The sequence below is a fragment of the Plasmodium reichenowi genome, chromosome 3 (genome assembly GCF_001601855.1).
Source record: "Plasmodium reichenowi strain SY57 chromosome 3, whole genome shotgun sequence".
Lineage (NCBI taxonomy): Eukaryota > Apicomplexa > Aconoidasida > Haemosporida > Plasmodiidae > Plasmodium > Plasmodium reichenowi.
In genome coordinates, this window is record NC_033648.1 from 821,272 (window position 1) to 823,771 (window position 2,500).

Genomic DNA, 2,500 nt, shown 5'->3' on the forward strand with positions numbered 1-2,500 from the left:
AAATATATACATATATATATATATATATATATATATATATATATTTAATCCGAATAGAAAAAAATAAAATTTGTGGGGGATGTTATTTTCATCCAAGGATTTTGTTGAAAATTTTTTTTTTTTTTTTTTTTTTTTTTTTTTTAATAATTTCATTTCATACGTTAATTTTAAGGATTACTTTAATATATACAAAATTTAAATGTTCATGTAGCTTAGCATTGAATGTATATATTATTATAATGTATTATTTTTATTTTTTATTTTTTTGGTACATATAAAAATTATAGGTAATATATATATATATATATATATATATATAATATAAGCCTTAATATTGACAACATTGGGTTTTTATATTATCGTAAAATTGTAGCATTCGTTCTAAATATAAAAAATAAAATAAAATAAAATAAAACTCAAACGGTTATAAATAAATAAATAAATAAATATATATATATATATATATATATATATATAATATAATATACATAAAATGTGTTCTTTTTTATTTTATCGATATATAATTTCACTGCTCAAATAATTATATTTTTAGCCCCATAATCATATATTTATTTTATTATTTATTTATTTATTTATTTATTATTTTTTCTTTTTAATGGTAATAAATAATTTATGATTATTTTACAGATCATTTTTGTAGGAATTTTTTTTATTCGTGTTTAAAAAAAAAAAAAATAATAAATTTATTTTATTTGTTTTTTTTTTTGGTTTAATTATTTATTTATTTATTTATTTATTATTTTTTTTTATTTTTTTGTTGTTGATCTTATTTTTTTTAATGTTAAAGAATGTCATCATCATGTCACGAAAGAGATAAAAATGATGAGGAGAAGAATAAAGAGATGAACGAAAATATAATTTATACATTTTATGATGTGAAGATATTATTAAATACCTTTATTTATTTATTTATAATAAGATATTTTAAAAATGTGGAGATATTTTTTAATTCTTATAATGTAAAGGACAGTGTTGTAAATTTTATACGACATAAAATTGACGATTTATTTAAACAAGTTTTTGATAGGAAGAATGTAGAAAAGGAGAATATCAAAGATTTATATACGTGTGATGATGATATGATAAATATAAATGTAGATAAGTTTGTATTTAGTGAAGATGATATTCTATATAAAAATCAAAGTAGAAATAGAAGAAATATATGCAATATATTGAAAGATAATAATTTGATAAGTGAACAGATATTTGATATGAACAAAATGTTTGAATATGTTAAAAGTATACATTTGAATATGTTTTTATTAGTACATACGAATGGTAAGAATGTAGATTACCCATATAATTTATTAAATGTAAAAATCGATTTATATTTAGATAAAGAGCTAGCCAAAATATATTCTTCCGATTGTATATTAATTAATAGTAAGTGGAATGGAGATATAGATAGAATATTTGATGATCATAAAAAAGAAAGTGGAGATGATATGCTGAATGAAAAAACAAAAATAGAAATTATATTAAAGGATGAAGTAAGAAAGAAGAATAATATATGTGATGAGATGAAGAAAAAGATCTTAAATAATATTTTGAATATTATAAATTCTCATTGTATAGGTAGGAAAGAAATAAATTTTAGAGATTACTTAAAAATAATATATAAGAAATATTTTTGTTACCCTGAGATGTTATTATATAAAGAAAATAAAACAATAAATGAAATTAACCAAGGAGAACATTATTGTAATAATAATAATAATGATATTAATATTTGTGATATTAATAATTGTGATATTAATAATTGTGATATTAATAATTGTGATATTAATAATTGTGATATTAATATTTGTGATATTAATAATTGTGATATTAATAATTGTGATATTAATATTTGTGATTGTCATTTTAATGATGATTTAAATTATAAAGAGTCCGTAGAAATAATAAATGATTTAATATTCTTTTTATTTGAAGATAATTTTTATAATGCTTCTATTTCTAAAGAAAATAAAATATGTTATAAAAGGTTGTATGAACAATTTAATAAAATTATGATAAAGTCTAAAATCATAAAATTAAATGAGGAAATGTTATCTTATTTGTTGATAGATTCGATATTTATACCAGACTATGTTCATAAAAATACGTTTAAGCAGGTGGATGAATATTTCTATTCATCGTTTTCTTCATATTCGGAACGTGAAGAATGTGAAAAAAACAAAAAAACAAAAAAAACAAACAAAACAAACAAAACAAACAGGATAAATAATGAGTGTGGGGATAATTCGGAGGGGGATACACGTACAGAAAGAAAAAAAATAAAAAATAATAATAATAAAAACAACAACAACAATAATAATAATAATAAGAACAATAATAAGAACAATAATAAGAACAATAATCAGAACAATAATAATAATAGTTGCCTTCCTGTTTTGGAAAATGAACATACAGACAATGAGGAGGAAGGTAAAAAGGAAGATCTGGAATATGAAGAAATTATAAAAATATTTCAAAATAA

The 2,500-nt window shown here is 18.4% G+C and overlaps 1 protein-coding gene across 1 annotated transcript in view; it reads left to right on the plus strand.

Moving 5' to 3' along the window:
* Positions 1-809: 809 nt before the first annotated feature.
* The window catches only part of PRSY57_0321700 (regulator of initiation factor 2 (eIF2)), a gene marked incomplete at both ends in the record, with an annotated part of 2,990 nt that continues 1,299 nt past the window's right edge, over positions 810-2,500 (plus strand). The window contains one exon of the mRNA XM_020114486.1: positions 810-2,500. This exon is cut by the window's right edge and continues 1,015 nt beyond it. Coding sequence (XP_019970853.1) covers positions 810-2,500 — 1,691 coding nt within the window.